The sequence below is a fragment of the Myotis daubentonii genome, chromosome 15 (assembly GCF_963259705.1).
Source record: "Myotis daubentonii chromosome 15, mMyoDau2.1, whole genome shotgun sequence".
In the NCBI taxonomy this organism is placed as follows: domain Eukaryota; kingdom Metazoa; phylum Chordata; class Mammalia; order Chiroptera; family Vespertilionidae; genus Myotis; species Myotis daubentonii.
Genome location: NC_081854.1, coordinates 11,504,686 through 11,521,377, shown reverse-complemented (window position 1 = coordinate 11,521,377; position 16,692 = coordinate 11,504,686). Strand labels below are relative to the sequence as shown.

The 16,692-nt window shown below is 56.7% G+C and overlaps 1 protein-coding gene across 3 annotated transcripts; it reads right to left on the bottom strand.

The window, feature by feature from the left end:
• Nucleotides 1–1,173: 1,173 nt before the first annotated feature.
• GPR4 (G protein-coupled receptor 4) lies at nt 1,174–13,076 on the bottom strand. Of its 3 annotated transcripts, none has more exons than XM_059666132.1 (3): nt 12,965–13,076; nt 2,754–5,918; nt 1,174–2,510 (listed from the first exon to the last, which is right to left on the bottom strand). In XM_059666132.1, the coding sequence occupies exon 2, from the start codon at nt 5,126–5,128 to the stop codon at nt 4,028–4,030; it is 1,101 nt and encodes a 366-aa protein (XP_059522115.1). In that variant the 5' UTR covers nt 5,129–5,918; nt 12,965–13,076; the 3' UTR covers nt 1,174–2,510; nt 2,754–4,027. The 3 variants fall into 3 exon arrangements, with proteins under 3 accessions (XP_059522115.1, XP_059522117.1, XP_059522116.1); XM_059666134.1 differs by having other exon boundaries at nt 2,754–5,284; XM_059666133.1 differs by lacking the exon at nt 12,965–13,076 and having other exon boundaries at nt 2,754–6,310.
• Nucleotides 13,077–16,692: the final 3,616 nt, after the last annotated feature.

Below are 16,692 nucleotides of genomic sequence, written 5' to 3'. Positions count from 1 at the left end.
GTATGTGCATCTGAATGTAAAAATATAACGAACTCTGTTAAGTGCTTAGAACGGTGCCAGTCGCATAGTAACTTAATAAGCATTTCATAAACAGCCCTTATTACTATACACGTATTAGTGTCATCATTGCTAACTCTAGTGGGAGGCTGCATTTCATCGCCAGAGGCAGCTAATCTAGACCTCTCCCAAGCAACAGAGAAGGGCAGGGGGCTGGCACAAGGTCCCTCAGCCGGCAGAGGTTGAGAGCCCAGCATTTTGGCCAGTAAAACCATACCCGGTCTCAAGCAGCCCCACTGCCTCCATCGCGGGGCGAGGGTCCCCAGGGAGCTGGCTCAGGAAGGAGTTTAAGGACATGTTCCAGCCTGTCCTCCCTTACCCAGCAGGGAGCAAAATCATATAAACAGGGTCAGGAAGGGGTTGAGAGAAATTTCTGGGTGGTGGAGTGCTGATGGGTAATTGAGAGGCTCCAGGGGCGGCAGAGGGAGACGAAGAGAGGAGCAGAGGAGTGGGGTGCAAGAGGACACAAACCTTCAGCACGTAGAGTCGGGAGACCCTGGGCTTTCCTTGCATCCACTCTGACTCCCCGACCATCCTTTGTCAAGTCCCAGGCGCTGATGTTCCTGTTTCTTCATCTGTAATAATGACGGCACTGACACGTGTGAACCCAGATATTCTAAATCATGTAGTAAGCGTGACAAGACCATAAAACAAACCTCCCCTGGGATCCCTTCTGGACAAAGTGTGAGGGAGCTTGGAGCCTATCCAAGGTGCATATCCACGAGGGACCAACCCCCTCCCCATTTTACAGACTGGCTAACGGAGGCCAGAGAATGAAAAGGATTTATCCAACATTCCAAGGGTCATCGGGATGGAGCTGAAGGCTGGGATTTCACTCCCTTTCTTTAAAATGTGATTTTGTCTGCCGAAGCTGGTTTGGCTCAGTGGATAGAGCGTCGGCCTGCGGACTGAAGGGTCCCAGGTTCGATTCCGGTCAAGGGCATGTACCTGGGCTGCGGGCACACCCCCAGAGTGTGCAGGAGGCAGCTGATCGATGTTTCTAACTCTCTATCTCTCTCCCTTCCTCTCTGTAAAAAATCAATAAAATATATTTTTTAAAAAAATAAAATGTGATTTTGTTTTTTAAAATATGTTTTTATTGATTTGAGAGTGAGAGAAAAAGAGAGAGAGAAACATTGATGTGAGAAACATTGATCCACTGCCTCCACACGCAGCCCAACTGGGGATTGAACCCGCAACCTGGGCATGTGCCCTGACTGGGAATCAAACCCAGCGATCTTTGATTGCACAGGACTATGCCCAACCGACTGAGCCACACTGGCCAGGACGAGGCTTGGATTTCTTGAGTCCCACCCCAAAGTCTCCTGGAGCCCAAGGACCTACTGGGGGGACTTAGGTAACTTCCAAACTTGTACATGACTTTTTTCTGTATAAGTCACTGCTGTTTCCTCAGCTCCTAGAACAGTGCCAGGCACATAGTAGGTACTCAATAAATATTTATTGAATGCAAATCAGCATTTGGTGGAGGGTAATGTGCGGGCTTTCGTCTCACCCTCTGAGGAGACTGTGTTCAAAATATCTGACCCCCTGCAACTCCATCCCAATAGCTTTATGGTGGTGAGACAGGATGGGAAAATTACCAGAGCCCCCAGATCCTAGACCCCCCTTTTTCTCTCCCAACACCAAAGCCCCAACTTCCTGCATCTCAGTAACCCCCGCCCCTGCAAAACCATTTTCTTCATTAAGTTCTTTTTTCCCCCCTCATTCCCGTCCTCCCTCCTCTTCCTTTCTCTGAGAAGGGTTTCCAGGAACCTCTTCTGGGAACTTCTGGGGCAAGGGTGTGTGTGGAGAGAGGTGGGGGTCGTCACAGCTCATCAGGAGCATGAAGCCTGTTAGGTAACCAAGAAAAGTAACCTACCAGAAGGGGTGAGGCCGGTCCAGGGGCAGGTGCGTCCTCCTGTTCTCCAGCCTGGCGATAGGAGGACCATTCCTGGTGACCTCGGGGGGCTGAGAGAGGGAGGGAGAGACCAGCCAGAGCCGGCAGCCTTGGCCACTCTGGGGCGTGGGAACAGAGGCAGCGACCGGGAGGGGAGAGGGAGCTCAGGATGGCCCCAGGCTGACTCACCGGCTGTGCGACTCCGGCTACTCTCTTGGCCTCTCCAGTGACCACCCCGGAACAGGGCCTGGGATCGCTCCCAGAGGTCCTTCCAGCTCAGGCTCTCCGTCACCGTTTTCCCAGGATGGGCAAGAGGCTCATGCTACACAATCCCACAGGCCCCCAGCTTCTTCCCTCATTGTGTTTCTTCAAAGTAAAAACCCCAAAGCAAGCTCACTCCACCGCCCACCTCACCTCGGTCCCCCTGCCAGCATCTCCCACCTGGGCTACTACACGCTTCACTGGGCTCCCAGCTTCCGCCCTAACTTCCCCTATTCTGTTCCCCACTCAGCAACCAGCGGGATCCGGTTAACATTGAAGTCAAATCACATCCCTCCTCTTTTTTTTTTTTTTTTTTTTTTTTTTAAATATATTTTATTGATTTTTTACAGAGAGGAAGGGAGAGAGATAGAGAGTCAGAAACATCGATGAGAGAGAAACATCGATCAGCCGCCTCCTGCACATCCCCCACTGGGGATGTGCCCGCAACCCAGGTACATGCCCTTGACCGGAATCGAACCTGGGACCTTTCAGTCCGCAGGCCGCCGCTCTATCCACTGAGCCAAACCGGTTTCGGCACATCCCTCCTCTTATGGCTCCCATTTACCTCAGAGTAAAAGGCAAAGTCCTCAGCAGGACTTTGCGAGCCCCGAAAGACGGGCCTCTGTCCCCTTGCCAGCCTCACTCCCACTTCTGTCACCCCTCATCTGCTGTAGGCACACCGCGGTCCTACTGCGCCTCAGAATTCAGGCATCTCTGACTCCAGGGCTTTCCACTTGCTGTTCCCTCTGCCTGCGATGCTCTTCCCCGTCCCCCCCCCCCCCCCGCCCCCGGCAGCCACAGGGGCCCCCTCCCCTCCTCCAGGACTTTGCTCAAATGCCACCTTCTCAGTGAGCCCTCCCTCCCCTGACCTCGTCTAGCTCAGACTCCATGTCCCTCTGTCCCCTTGTGTGGCTTTATTTTTACCCAATATACTTATCAGTTCCAAACTTTGTATTTGTTTTGTTTTACTCCCTTCCTGGGCGCCCCTCGATGGTGGCTCCGGGGCTGTCTTGGTCACCACTGCGTCCCCAGCCCCAGCCCGCACAGGGCCGATGAGAGGTACAAATAAACCTGTTGACTGAACAACTCCTCCGGCCAGTCTTCCTTGATTGCCCTCCACTTGGGTTTGGACATTCTCCCTCTTCTTCCTCAGTCCTGACTTGGAGAATGTTAATCTGAAAACTCAGAAGTGCTCTGTCCTGCTCACTCTCCCCTACATGATGGGGGCTTCCCTACAGCAAAAGTGATCACTCCACACTCAGTGGGTTTCTCCTTCCGCCTTTCCCTTGAGTCACCCCCTCATTGGAAATCATCCTCACGTGTTTTGTGTTTTTTTTGTCTTCACCTCTGGAAACTTCACGTACTGGTCTCCTCCTCCAGGAAGCCCTCCCTGTCCCCCAGACTGGGTCAGATGCCCTTTGGGGTTCCCCCAGACCCTGGCCTCTCCTGCCTGAGCCCTGCCCCCCTGGATCTTCACTGCCCAAGGGCAGATCTGTCTCCCCCATCGGAGCTGGGGCGGGGGGGGGGGGGGTCGTGAGGGCCGGGCCAGATCTGTCACTCATCACCCCTATGTAGCTAACACTGCCCCGGGCAAGGCCAGGCACCGTTCAGCTGGACTATTAAGGGGCCGTGACGGGGGATGACAACTGACCAGCGACACCCCAACCTTGCTGTTTTCCTCTTTTCTTATATTCACATGATTAGTCACATGGCCTTATTTACATACAATCGGCATAGACCAGAGCAAGAGGGGCCAGGGTGTGGGATGAATTTGGGGGGGGGGGGGCGGTGCGTCTCTGTGCGACCTGAGGTTCATTGCGCCACCGCCACCGGTGGCAGCATCTTCAGCTGCACCTGGTCCTCCTGGGTGGGCGGAGCTGCCGCCCAGCCGGCGGCGGCCGTGACCCTGGCCACGTTGCTCCTCTTGGAAGTGAGCGGGGTCTCCAGGGTGAGGGAGGCGCTGGCCATCTCCTGGGGCTTGTCGCTGGCCAGGAAGCGCAGCAGGTGGTGCAGGGCCCTGGCGACGTCCCCGCGGGTGCCCTCGTTGACCAGGCAGTAGAGGATGGGGTCGGCCACGCAGTTGAGGCTGGTGAAGGCCAGGGAGCTGTGGTAGGCGGGGAACACGCGCTCCTCCAGGCCGCAGTCCCAGGGCCGGCCGAGGTGCGCGGCGCTGCGGGACAGCAGGAGCACGTGGTAGGGCGCGAAGCAGACCAGCACGATGGCGATGAGGCTGAGGGCCAGCCGCTTGATCTTGGTCTTCTCCTGGCGCTCGGTGGACACGCTGCCGCGCACGGCGCGCAGGATGCCGCGGTAGGACAGCAGCATGAGCGCCCAGGGGAACAGGAAGCCCACGAGGGCCCGGTAGAGGTTCATCCAGGCCACCCAGCTCTCCATGGGGAACTTCTCGAAGCAGAAGGTGTGGTTGTAGCGGTCGCGGAAGAGCTCGTCATGGAACAGGGGCGCCGAGTTGGCGCCCAGCTCCGTGGCCCAGACCACCGAGCTCACGGCCACGGCCGTCTTGACGCGGCGCAGGCGGGCGAAGCGCAGCGGGTGGGCCACGGCCAGGTAGCGGTCCACCGAGATGCAGCACAGGAAGGCGATGCTGATGTAGATGTTGGTGTAGAAGACGAAGCCGAAGAGCTTGCAGGAGCCGGGCCCGTGGATCCAGTTGTCGTGGTGCAGGAAGTAGTCGACCCAGAGCGGCAGCGTGCAGATGTACAGCAGGTCGGCGATGCTCAGGTTCATCAGGTACACGCCCAGCTCGTTGCGCTGGCGCACCTGGCGGTAGGCGGCCCACAGCGCCAGGCAGTTGGTGGGCAGCCCCACGCCGATGACGAAGATGTAGAGCGAGGGCGGGAAGAGGTGGTCCATGCGCGAGTCCACGTGGCAGCCCTCCCAGCTGCCGTTGCCCATCCTCGGCGCCGCCGGGCCTTTCAGGGGCTTCCCATGGCCCCCGGGGGCTGCGGGGCCGCGGGGGGCGGGAGGCCATGGGGTTCCCTGAGCCCCCTCCCTGGAGGCTCAGGGGGACATTGGTGGGAGGCGGTGTCCCCGGGGAGGAGAGGGGGGTGGCTGTGGACGGGAAAGGGTGGAGCTTGAGAGGGGAAAGTTGGGGGAAGGACTGAATCAACACAACAGGGAATTGGGGGGGGCGGGGGGGAGGGGGATGGGCCAAGGGCTTTGTCAAGGAGGTGTTTCTAGACGCAGAGCGCCAGTGGGGGAGGAACGGGGTGACCCAGAAAGTGGCCGAGGGGCGTGTTTATGGAGGAGATGCAGGCGTCGGTGGGCCCTGGCGGGGACTCTGTACAGGATGAAAGGGGCACGTGGGGCTGAGCCGGAGTAAAGGTGGGAGGAATGTACCAGAAGACTCAGGAAACATATAGGAAGGTGTTGAGACAGGACGGGCTACAAGCAGGGAGTGAGCAGACCAGGCGATGCGGGTGTGGGTGCTGGCATTTCCCAGGAAAAGGAGGTGTTGGGGGGGTGGTAGGGGGGGACAGGGCGGAGGAAGGGCTCAGCCTGGGGACGTGGGAACTGGAACAGGAAGGAGGTGAGTAAAGGCCAGGTCAGAGGCGGATTGTAGATGGAAGGGGCAATGGGAAGGGGGCAGGGGAGGCTGCGGCCTGTCCTTCCTGTGGGAGCTGAGCAGTGAGATGAGGCGGCCCCACCTGCCGGTTCTGGGTTCTGCGCGCTGGCCTCGCAGTGCCTGTGGGGAGAGGCCTGAGTGAGGGGCGTGGCTGTGACATGCCTGGCAGAGACCCCCCCGGAGGCCGCAGAGGGGGGACACCCAGATCATGCCTCTTTGACCCCCATGCTAGACAACAGCTCTCTGAAAACACAGATCTGAGGCGCCAGATATATTTTCCCCTAATAGATGTTAAAATAATGACCCTACTTAGATTTTAGAACATTCTTCCAGAAACCACATAAAGCTGGCACAGGAGTCTATCCTGCTTTGGGGAAAGCTGGATGAGGTTCACGCCGTCATTTCACAGGCAGGGGGGAGGGGCTTAGAGAGGCTGGGTCACGCCCCTCAAGGACGCACAGCAAGGTAGTGACGGAACCGGAACCAGAACCAGAAATGGAACCAGAACCAGCCTCCCATTCCTAACCCAGGGCACCCCATTCTTTTTTCTTTCTTTTTCAGCTTATTTATAATTTTATCCTCACCTGAGGATATTTTTCCATTGGTTTTTAGAGAGAGTGGAAGAGAGAGAGAAAGACAGAGAGAAACATTGATATGAGAGAGACACATCAATTGGTTGCCTCCTGCACCAGCCCTCACCAGGGCCCGGGCCAGGGAGAAGCCTACAACTTAGGTACATGCCCTTGACCGGAATCGAACCTGGGACCCTTCAGTCCGCAGGCCGACGCTCTATCCACTGAGCCAAACCAGGGCACCCCATTCTTGATAATGATGATGATGATGAGGATATTCACAGCTAAAGTTAGTGAGTCCTGCTACATGGCAAGCCTTGTTCTAGCACTTCTATGGGTGTTAATTCTTTAAAATGTCAAGAACCCCATTGAAAGTACTATTATTCCTGCTATTGGACAAACTGAGGCACAGACCGGTTCAGAGACCTGTCCAAGGTACTGATGGTGAGAGAGGAGGAATCTCTGCTCTCGCCCCCATTGCTCCAGCCTGTGTTTCAGGTTCCTCTTGAAAATAACTGGACAGAAAGAAGCCTGGACAGCAGGGGCTGGGAGCCACAGCTGCAGGGAGCTGGGGTGAGGCTGAGCGCAGAGGCTGCTGGATCCGATCAAGTTCAGGGAGCAGGGCCAGCATGCCGTCCCCTCCCTCAGGGACCACACCCTCATTGCCTCCTTTCTGACTTTTGCCGAGTGAGAACCCTGGGCCGGGCACCTCCTTGGTCCTGGGAAGACCTGCAAGCAGGGGCCAGAGGGCAGTCATGGACCGAGCCACTCCCTGAGCGCGGTCAGCCCCAGAGAGAAGGGGAACGAAGCCTGAATCCCAGGCATTTGCAGAGACTCCATTCAGGGGTTCGCACAGGTTTCATTTCCTGGGCTTTTTAGAAACAGGAAAGGTCTTAAGTGGAAACCCCACGTAAGATAGTGAAAAGGGAAAGCTGCTCTGTGCTCTGGATGGAATAAGGAGGCGGGGCACCTCTGAAGAATCGCCCGACACACTTAGAAAACCATGGGCCAAGCCAATGGGCCAGATGACAAAACGGAGGCCAGAGAGGGCAAGGGAGGAGCCCTAACTCCCACAGCAGGTCTTGGCCACCTCCCAGATGCCTGCACGTCCTTCCACGGGACACCCCTCTGGTTCCGCCCCCCTCCACGACCCGCCCTGAGTCCCTGCGGGTCTCTAAGCCCCTCCGCTGCCTGCTCTGTGCCACCATCACGGCTCACCTGCTGGGACCCCGCAGTAGCCTGCTCCCTGCTTTCTGGCTGCCGTTCTGATGTCCTTCGCCTCGTTTCCCACGCTGCAGCCAGAGAGGTCTCTCTACCATGGAAACCAGCTCTGGTTGCTTCTCTGCTCCAAGCCCTCCAATGGCCTCCCAACGAACTGGGGGTAAAATCCCAGCTCCCTGCCCCCAGTGCCAAGGCGCTGCCTGACTTCCTGGCCCACCGCCCCTTCCCCACCCCAGCGGGTGCAAGGCCAGTGACCTCCTTCCCAGCTGGAAAGGTGTGCCCCACCGCCCGCCCAGACCGCTCTTTTTTTTTTTTTTTTATTCCTCACCCGAGGATATGTTTCCATTGATATTTTTTTTAGGGAGAGTGGGAGAGAGAGGGAAAGACAGAGAGAAATCTCGATGTGAGAGAAACACATTGACTGGTTGCCTCCTGCATGCACCCTGACCAGGGCCAGGGCCGGGGAGGAGCCTGCAACCAAGGTGTGAGCCCTTGACAGGAATCAAACCCAGGACCCTTTGGTCCGCAGGCCAATGCTCTATCCATTGAGCCAACCCGGCCAGGGCTGCCTGGACCGGGCGCTCCTCCAGATCTTGGTAGAAGCAGCTTCCTCGCCTCCCTCACTTCCTCAAGGGGCCCTTCCCACCCAGAGTCCCGCCCACCACCATCCCCAGGACTATTCCCTCACCTCACCTTGTATCTTGTTTTTGTCTGTCTGTCTGTCTAGAGTGGAAGTCCCAGGAGGGCAGAGGCATTGCGTTGACTGCTAAAGCTCCAACATACAGTAGGTGCTCAATAAATGACGGTTCACTAGAGGAGCACGCATTGGCCAGCCTATCCCCAACGCAGGCTCCCTTGAGGCGCCCCACCCCACACACACACACACACACACACACACACACACACACACACACACTTCTGGCTCAAACAAGCCCCTGTGGGGTCCCAGAGAAAGAGGTGGGGAGTGTGTGTGAAAAGGGCAGGATCTATCCGCTACGGAACCGACTTTGAAAGGTCAGGGCTGAGTCCTGCTTGATAAGTCCTACCCACTGCGGGGTCCTCGCCACAGGGCGCCTGCCCTCACCCCAGACTCAGGCGGAGGCTGGATCCTGTGGAGAAAGGATGGAGGGGGCTTGCTCCCTGCTGTCCCAGTGCAATCCCGTCCCTCCCTTCAAATCAGAACCCCTCCCAGACCAAGTTACCCAACGCCGCCCCCCCCCCCGCCCCCGGCTCTCTGTCCCTTGGTCTTCTCCTCTCTCTGCCCTCTGTCTCTCCTTCTGCCTTTTGTAATATCGAGGGAATTACTTCTTTTTCAGGAGCCTCAGTTTCCCCTTCTTATAAAAGGAGGGACACAACTTTTATACTCGTCACATCACAGATCCAAACATCCTTGTTGGTATCATCTTATCAATTATTGAACAATAATTGTTATTCTACCGCCACTGGAGAGCTAAGACCAGAAGCCAGTGTGCAGTGGGCGGAGGCCCCCAGAGCCGGGATTTCCCGCTGCCCCGGCCTCCGGAGACCACCTGGGCTCAGCCACAGCGGCACCGGCTGGAGACTAATTCCTTGCAGCCACAGGAAATACGCTTCTCCTTGCTAATCTCCTCAAGGGGGACCAGTGGGACGCTCACCCCTTCCTGCTCCCGCCCCTCCACCTCAGCCCACCTGCTTCCAGGGAGCGCTGGGCACAGGGGAGCGGCACTCAGACAGCCCCCCTCCCCCAGATCTGCCCAGCACGGGGCCCCGAAAGACAGCACAGTGTGTGACAACTGGGGTGCGAGGCTTTTTCTGACCTCTGCCTGCCCAGATGGGGAAACTGAGGCGGGGGGGGGGCAAGGCAGTTCTCTAAGGCACATGAGGTGCCACCACTGGGCCGATGTGTCCTCCTTAACTGAAGAGCTTCCCTGCCTGGATGCTGTCTCTCACTCCCCGCACCCCAGTAACTCCCCCTCAAGACTCGCTGGGGTTCTCAGACCCTCGGAGAATCTGCTGAAATACACGACGACTTTCTCACTATAAGAAAGCAAGAGGCCTGGCCGGCGTGGCTCAGCGGTTGAGCTTCGGCCTGTGGATCAGGAGGTCACGATTAGACTCCCTGTCAGGACACAGGCCCGGTTGCGGGCTCGATCCCCAGTGGGGGGCATGAGGGGCAGCCAATCAATGATTCTTTCTCATTATTGATGTTTCTCTCTCTCTCTCCCTCTCTCTCTCTCTCTCTCTCTCTCTCTCGCTCTCTCCCTTCTTCTCTGAAATCAATAAAAATATATTGAAAGAAAGAAAGAAAGAGGCTTGTAGTGTCTTGGCCATCCCTTCATCAGTCTCCCTTGTCCAGCTCCCCACCCCTCACCCCAGTGTTGACCCTCTTCAGTTGGGATCTAAGTGGCCTCCCCTACTCAGACTTTGTTGGGAGCTCGCCCCCCAAATCTCTCAGCCCCCACAAGAAGCTCCCCCTGTCCCACAGGCTCCCTCCCCGTTTTGGTCCCTAAAACCCCTCCCCAGTGGAGCAGGGAGAGAAGCCCAAGTGTGGAGTGATAGTGGGGGGACGAGAAGGATTGATCAGACCCCGGCCCCCACTTTATGCCTCAGCTGTGCAGGCCAGATTAGTGCCTAGGTCTGCCAGCCACCCCTGAACCCAGCGAGGATGAAGGACTGGGGTGGGGTTGAGAGGACAGAGGGAGACGTGGAGCCACAGGCCACCTCTCCCCACTTCCCTCCTCTGTGGGCTCTGGCCCCCCCCTTTCTTAACCCCCCCTCCCTGGCTCCCCATCCCCTGGCAGCCCCAGGGGACCAGCCAGCTCCGGTCTGCTCATTAGGGGACGAAATGTGATCACCGCTCGGCTCCTCGCTCCCCACCTGGTGCCCTGGTGGCAGGCGGAAGCCAGGGGACAGTCAGGCTGCGCTGACCGCCCTGCTGTGCCTCGGTTTACCCTTTTCTACCAAAGGGGTCCTCACGTCCCCCAAGGCCCACGCCGCCAGGAAGGGACAGCAGGGTCGCCAGCCTTATCCCTCTGATGTTGTAAGTTCCAGCGTTCTCAGGCCTCAGGTGCTATTGTTAGTCTGTCCATGGTTGGCCGTTCTATTATGGTAACATCCTAGTGCCTTACCTTCGCTCCATCCTCTTATTATCATCCTCACAGCTTTCCATGCCCTCGCCCAATGTGCCAGGAGGCTCGCATTCCAACATTCGAAAGTTCTATTGTTAGAACGCGCTCTGATTTTTTTTTTGTAACATTCTACGACTTTCATAATCTATTATTAACCTCTCGGTGATTATTATCTTTGCCAAGCAAAACCATGAATGCGTATTTCCCTTTTTTTTACAGAAATGGGAACATACTGCATGTACGGTGAACCCCGCTTCCTTTCCCCCCTTATCTATTCCGTTTCTTTAACGTTCCAGCAGCCTGAAGTTCAAGGTTAGGCAGAATTCTCAGATACTAAGGACTCCAGGGGAGGGGGGTTAGTCACCACCTCCCTAGTCCCTAAATTCTCACGTGGGGGCGGGGGGCAGGCACTAGGAGCCCAGGCTGCCTCCCTAACCCTCGCTCAGAGAGTTTAGAATCAGCCCTCCCGCTGGCTCACACCAGCTGAGTTATTATTTGTCTAGACACAAACCAAATTATAGGCCCTGTCCCAGGGGAGCAGTGGGCTTCATGGGGAGGGTCAGGAGACAGAACCAGGCAGGAACTGATCCTGCCTCCCCACTTTGCCTCCTCTCCCCCCTCCTTCTCTGAAACGCCTCACCTTGTCCCCTCTCCCTTGCCACCACCCTGGCTTTAGAAATATTTTCTCTTCTCTGCTTCTAAAACGCTCCTCTGGGTTCCAGCCATTCCTACTCACCCGGGCCTCCTTCCCTCCTCCCAGTGAAGACTCCCTTCTCCAAGTTAATGCACTGAGCAGAAGAAGCCAGGGCTTCCGTGGAACTAGACCCCCCAGCCCCCAGACCGGCACTGACTCGCTGTGGGGACGTCTGCCCTCGGGCCTCAATTTTCCCATCTGTAAAGTGGGTGCTTGGCCCAGATGGCTCTGGAAGCCCTTTGGTGCCCACAGCTGGGAACACTGAAAACGGCCAAGATTCCAGCAGGAATCTCTTTGGATTGAAGGGTTCAAATATCTTGAGACCTTTGACTCAAGGCTGCATGGAGCATTCATTCCCAGTTCTCCCCTCCGATCATTCCCACATACTAGGTCTTTCCACTCGAAGACGTCACACTCAAGGCTTCTTGGATATATGATTCCCAGAACCTGGCAGCCCCCATGGGTCTCTGTCATCTCATCCTAATCGAACTCCCTCCGAAAGGAAAGCCTCCCCATCCTCATCCCAAATATGAATTAGAGTTGAGGGGGACCCTTTGGGGGGGGGTGTCAGGAGGAATGAGGCTGGTGGGGGGGGCCTGTAGGGGGCGTTGGAGGGTGTAGCCCCCCTCATCTCCATCTGTGCCTCCAAACAAACCCCCAGCACACATCCTGCGTGGGCGCACACAGATACCCCCCAACGGATGCCCCACTGAAACCCCAGAGCTGCCCCTCAGCCTGGTTTGATTGGGGGGGGGGTGTCCAGTTCAAAGAGGGGGATGAAGTGGAGGTAGGAAGGAGTTAACGGTGACCAGCCAAATCCTGGAAGGGAGGAAGTGTGAAAGGAAGTCCCCCCACACCCCCACCCCGCCAGGAATTCCTGAAATTGGAGGGTGGGGTGGGTGGGAACTCGGGAGCCGCCGCGGGTGACTGTGTGAAAAGAGCGCTGGGGTCACAATGTCACTCAGAGGCCACCTGCCCCAGGTAGCAACCCTGCGCCCCCCCCCCCCCCCACACACACACACAGCCCAGGAGCGGGCTCGGGGGTGGGCGAGGATTTGGAGTGAGATGAGGACGGGGCCTAAAACACAGGGAAATAGCGAGTGAGGCAGAGACAGGAGGGAAAGGGCAGAGAGAGGCACGGACAGAGGGCGGTGGAGGTGGAGGTGGAGGTGGAGGCAGAGATGGAGAGTTTCGCCAGAGAGGCGAACAGCGACCCGGAGAGAGAAGGGGTGCCGAGGCCGAGAGAGAGGGATAGGGGGACAGAGACGGGCAGACAGAGGCAAAGAGAGGGACACAGAGACATCCAGAGGTGCAGAGGGAGACACGCCCAGAGGGAGAGGGCCCGCGGTACAGAGAGAATCGGAGACAGGCGGGGAGATGGAGGCAGATCCGAGACAAAGTCAACCGCGGAGACGTCGGGAGAGCCCGCAGCGGAGAGGGGCGGGGGCCAGACGGCGCGGGAAACCGGGGCAGCCGGCCGAGGGACGCTAAGCCCCCGAGGGGTGCGGGGAGCAGCGCCCCGCGGCGGCCGGACGCCGGGCGGGCGCGGACCGGGGAGGGATGCGCACCTACCTGCGCGCGCCGGCTCCACGGGGCGGGCGGCGGCGGCGGTCCCGGCGGCGGTGGCGGCGGGGTCTGGGCTCGACGGTGGCCCGGGACCCAGCGGCGACTCCTCCCGGCCGAGGCCCCGCCCCAGCCAGGCCCGCCCCCCCGTTAACCCCTCCTTTGTCGCTCCCCTTAACCCCTGTAAGCCTCCGCCCCACTGAAGACTTCCAGCGCAAGGAGAACCGCACCTGCTGCTGGCACCCCTCCCCCGCACACCCGTCCCCGCAGAGCCACCTGCCGGGGTGCCCGCAGGTCATTAACCCCTTTGCTCACTCTCCCTCCAGCCCACACCTCCGATTGGATCAAGCCCCCAGCTGGGGGGCAGGCGGGCTCCCCTTTGGACTCTCCTTGAGCTGAGCCATGTCCTCCCTTGGAGACCCCACGCCTTGGAGGTCACAGGCCCCACAGGGACAGGGCACGGGGCTCTGCTCGGTCCCCACTGCCAGGGCCTGGCCGCCCCCGGGAGGAGTTCGGGGCTGGCAGTACCCCCCTGCCTCTGGATCGGACCTCAGCCGGGGACCTCTCGGCCCGTTTCCTCTCCCGCCATTATGGTCACAGGGTAGTCCTCTGTCATGGGGCTGTCATTTGGAGGTGTCAGCACCATCACGTCTGTAAAACATGCCCCCCAGCGCCCATTCCTCCTTGCTTTGTTTACTCTTCCCCACAGAACTTGTCACCGTCCGATGTCCTATGCGCCTCATTTATTTTCTCCTAATGATCTGCCTCCCCCAGGAGGAGTGTAACGTCATTTTTGTGGCTGATTTGCATACGGTGGTGTCTGTTGCCTAGAAGCCCCTCCCCTACCTCTCCCACCTCCCCTACCTCCCCCACTCTGCCCCCCCCCCCCCCGCACGTGGTAGGTGTGCAATGCGCATGGTGTTCAGGGAGCAAATACATGAATGGTGAGCGCGCCCAACAGGTTTGCTTATTTTTATGATTCTCGTCTCCACCAACTGGTCGTGAGAATTCATTCTAGGTCAAAGCACTCCGCACAGCCTGGGATGTCGGACTCAAAAATGGCAGCTATTGGGTTTGTAAATTCTTTTTTGCTTATTTGTTGTTGTTTTTTTTTTAATAAAAAGAATGCCCGGATCTTAAGTACAATGAGTTGTGACCAACAGATACACCCATGTGACTAAGCATTCAACTCAAGACGGAGAACATTTCCATCACCCAGAACGTGGCTCTTCCCCCCTTTCCAGGCATTGCTCACAGGCTGCTGCCCCCCCCACACACACACACAACCCCCACCCCCGGAGGCAACTCTGTGCTTCCTTTTCTCAGGGGAGATTAGTGTTGCCTATTCTAGAACTTCATATAAATGAAGTGATTCAGTTGTTGTTTTAAAGGTCGGTATTTCGGTCCTTTGCTGTGTGGCTTTGGACAAGTGACTACACCTCTCTGAGCCATATCACTGCCTTCTTCCCAGGGCTCTTGAGGGAAACAAAAAGTGAGAGTTAACCAAGGACCTAAGTGACCTGCAACACACACATAATAAAGGCTGTTTCCTTCTACCCTCCCTCCAGGGACAGTCAGGGACAGATCCAAGGAAAGTGTCCTGAAGGCTTTTAGCCCCTCCCCCAAAATAACCCCATCCTGTCAGCTGCAGGACAAGCCCCACATAGCCCTCCTCAGCCCCGTGGCCACCCCAAGCTCTTCCTAAAGAGAAATTCTGGGCCTCACTGGTAGCCAAGCGTCCCCCATTCCCTCCTGGGCTCGCCCTAGTTTATGCTGTGATTCAGTCAGGTTCCTGGCAGGAAACAGGTGGCCACTCAAAGAGTTTAAGTGGCAGCACTTCTATCTGTTTTTATTATTGATTTGAGAAAGTAACATGGATCTGTTGTTCCACGTGTTTATGCATCCATTGGTTGATCCTTGTGTGTGCCCTGATTGAACCCTCAACCAACCGAGCTACCCCGCCAGGGCTAAGTGGCAGCACTTTCGAAGGGATGTTTTCCAGGGATGGCCAGAGTGTAGGACCCCACAGAGGATGGTGCGTTAGCAGGGGACCAGCCTCAGGGAAAGCCAAGCCATTGCTACCCTTTGGACAGAAAGTTAGAATTCGGAGGAGCTGTGGCTGTAGGTACAGGAACTCGGCCACTGCAAGAAGGGCAGGGATGCAGAGGCCGGAAAAGAAACACTCCCGCCTCCGCCTGCTACCCTCGGATTTCCGGTCAGTGCCTCTGAGAGGCAGAACCCAAGCCAGAGGGCGGAGGGCAGGCGACCCTCGTGGGCGGAGTCCGCACGGGATAGTCTCCCGGGGCCCTGGGGTGGGGGCACGTGGAGAATTACCGGCAGGATCCCCGCAGAACTTTCTAGGCACATTTTCTTCCGTGCAGGTTTGAGGCTGGGCACAAGGGGGCGACAATGCTCTAGGAGACCCAGTGAAGAGGCTGCTTCAAAAGCACTGGCGACTTCCCCGGAACTTGAACTACCAGGAGGGGGCTTGCAGGATTTCCTTCCCCTGGGAAGAGGCGGGCTTGGTAAGCTGACCCTGTGGAATTGCGAGGCCCTGAGCTTTCCGTCCGTTATCATCTGTAGCGGGGACAAAATGACTATGTACTGTTCTGTCCGGGGAAACCCTACGATTGCTATCTTATTCTATTTCCATTAGAGCAGGGGTTCTCAAACTGTGGTCCCTGATGGGGCTTGGGGGCGCTGCATTGCCATTATAACAAGGCCTGCAGGCGATTCTCATGTTCCTTCAAGTTTGGGAGCTACTCAACTAGTGAAAAAAAATCTGCCTCAAACATAAAAAGAAATATATAGATGTAATTAGATAGCATCAGTCAGTTATCTTGGCTACAAAAGATAAAATCAGAATAACTCAATCCCCATCCCTACATATATTTACCCCTATGGTGTGGTAAGTCAGGGTAGTGGTTACCAGGGGTGGGCAATGACTAGGAGGGGACACCAGAGGGCTTGGGGGGGGGGGGAGGGCTTGTGATATTTCTCCAGCTGGGAGCTGGCTGCATGGATGGGTTGTGAATCCAGCAGACTAGTTTATGAGTGCATGTCTCTGCTGTTTGTTAAACACCAATAAAAAGTTAAATATTTGCTCAAGGTTACAGATACTGAGTTGAGAAATTCCTGATGACATTTGAGCTGGTCCAGCTGGGTCCCTCCTAGGCTACCCAGTTCCAGGACCTAGCAACTTTTTATTGTTTAATGCTGGGTGGAGTTGGGTTTCTGTCTCTTGCCACCCAGAGTCCTCATACCCTAACTCACAGGCACCTTGTGTCGTAGGCCCACTTCTCTGAAATCTGAAAACATTTCTTGCCTTATTTCAATCTTGTGAACTAGGTGGAGGCTTCCATGGTTTTATACAACCCCACCTCCCTGATCACAATCATTGGTCTAGGACTGGTACTTCACCCAAGTGGAGCCAATCACAATAGACCATCCAACAAGTCAGTTTGATTGATCTGTAGATGGGCCAATCACAATCTTTCCCTGGGATTTTTTTGGCCTTGGGGCCCAAGGCTGGTTGATGTGAGCTTTGCAGCTGCTGGGTGCAATGTTTCTGTGGTGTGGAGAATGCTGACGCCAGAGACAAATGATGACTGGCAGGTAAGAGAAGGTATAATGGGAGTGTCCCGGTGGCCCTCAAATTCTGGTTCAATGGCCCTGAAGCCCAGAGGCACTTACTTGTTTATTTGAGGGTCAATTGAGTTCTCTTTTGGCCTAAGTTA